We start from the raw sequence: 1695 nt of genomic DNA, 5'->3' as shown, positions 1-1695 counted from the left end.
AACCATTTATGCACTATGTATGTGCTACGGTAAGCATAGCGTCCACCTAAGCGAGCCTCGTTTGAAGCGAAGTTTTGTGAATTACCGTTGCAAGCACGGTGTTCACCAAGAACGGCGCGGAAACGGCAAGAGGAATGTTGATGTTAACTTCACGGGCTGCCGTGCTCGTTTTGACCTAGTTCTGATGAACTTGGCGTGGTCTGGAGAGCGTCCTCGACACTGTTTCGCTGTGATGAAGGAATGGCGGATGCATAATCGCGCGACCGAAAGTGCGGGAAAAACACCGGGGTGAAGGACATTCCGATCCAACGTTAACCCAAGACTCAGCTGTGGGACCTACGCAAGTTATGTCAGATCAGCAGGATAATGAGTGCTCTGCTGCGGACATGCCTTTGTCAGCATTTGCACCGTCTACCTACGCTGTCTACGAAGAGGCGTCTTTGTCCCAAGTTTCCCAAGGGGCGACATTAATATCTCTGAACAGTCGCAGCGCATCATTGAAGAGAAACCTGAAGCAGACGCTTCTGTTGATCATGATCAGGCAACAACTTCAAAGTCGGAACCTAGCTCCGTGTGTGTTGTTCAAGAACGAGGTGTTCAATTGAACTTACCTCGCCCTTCTCAAGGCATCGCTAGAAAGAAAAAGAGGCAGAACTGGTCGGTCGTTGCTGCTATGCCTCCTACGGGGTGATTGACTATCCCGAGGGTCTGATTATCAACGTCAGTGACGTTATTAGATGGGCGCGCAACTCCACACACCTGAAAGACGTAGTCGGAACTTTAAAAAGTACCCGTGGATTATGAACGAGTAAACCCTACGCGGGAGACACAGACGCGTAAGGGAGGTGAAACGTCAGATAGCCTCTTCGTCCTGCTACAGCTACGTTGTTCCAGAAGACCTAGTCATCTCACTACAGGCTGGTATTGACTATTACCGGAGCCAACAGGCTGCTGAACACAAAGCTCAAAACGAGGATCACAATGTTGTGGATCTCATTTGTACTCCAAGCTCCGCCGACGACACAACACTGGCAGTCTGGGTCACACCAGAGCTCGATCTGTTCTCGAGGTACATTAACGTTGCCCATTTGTTGTTGCTTATTTGATGTAACGTTGCTCGAGCAACACTAACTAAGTGTATTTTTTTGTCTCATCTAACGAGTGTCACCGCAATGATGACTTTCAATAGAACAAAGAAGAGTTGGGAGAGCTGGGGAAAGGAGCTGACGTGGCTACTGCAAGATTGGTCAAAGGTGACTGGCTGATCTGTCGAATTCTTTGCTCCGGAGACTGGTTCTGATGGCAAGACAGCGCCCACAGCAAAACAGCACCTTATCCAGCTAGCGAATGATGTGGTGCCGAAATACCTGTCTCTTAGCTTACAATCGAAGATCAGCAGAGGCGATACAAACAAATCGATTTACTTCGATGATGTAGTGGGCTACTTGGCGGATGGGGCGTGGCTGAACGAGGCAGTGATCAGCTATTGCCTGGATGTCAGAACGGAGAACCGTGACGACGTGCATGTATTATCGTCGCTCGTTATTCAGAAAGAGAAGTTCCCGACCCCTCCAAGGCGAAAACGTTTCTCAATGAAGTCCGTGGTGCTGCCTATAAACCACTCCAACGCCCACTGGACGATCATCATTGTGGTGGTGGATCGGCATGGTGAGCTTCGACCGCACCTTTACGACC

General features: G+C 49.6%; 1 protein-coding gene across 1 annotated transcript; it reads left to right on the top strand.

The window, feature by feature from the left end:
* Positions 1-737: 737 nt before the first annotated feature.
* PPTG_24994 (hypothetical protein) lies at positions 738-1106 on the top strand (the record flags this gene model as incomplete). The annotated part of the gene is made up of 2 exons (XM_008919101.1): positions 738-808; positions 881-1106. 2 exons carry the CDS (start codon positions 738-740, stop codon positions 1104-1106), a joined length of 297 nt encoding a protein of 98 aa, XP_008917349.1.
* Between the last annotated feature and the right edge of the window lie 589 nt (positions 1107-1695).

This window comes from Phytophthora parasitica (assembly GCF_000247585.1).
Source record: "Phytophthora parasitica INRA-310 unplaced genomic scaffold supercont2.495, whole genome shotgun sequence".
NCBI lineage: Eukaryota > Oomycota > Peronosporomycetes > Peronosporales > Peronosporaceae > Phytophthora > Phytophthora nicotianae.
The sequence above is the reverse complement of the archived record's forward strand: the minus strand, read 5'-3'. Positions and strand labels throughout refer to the sequence as shown.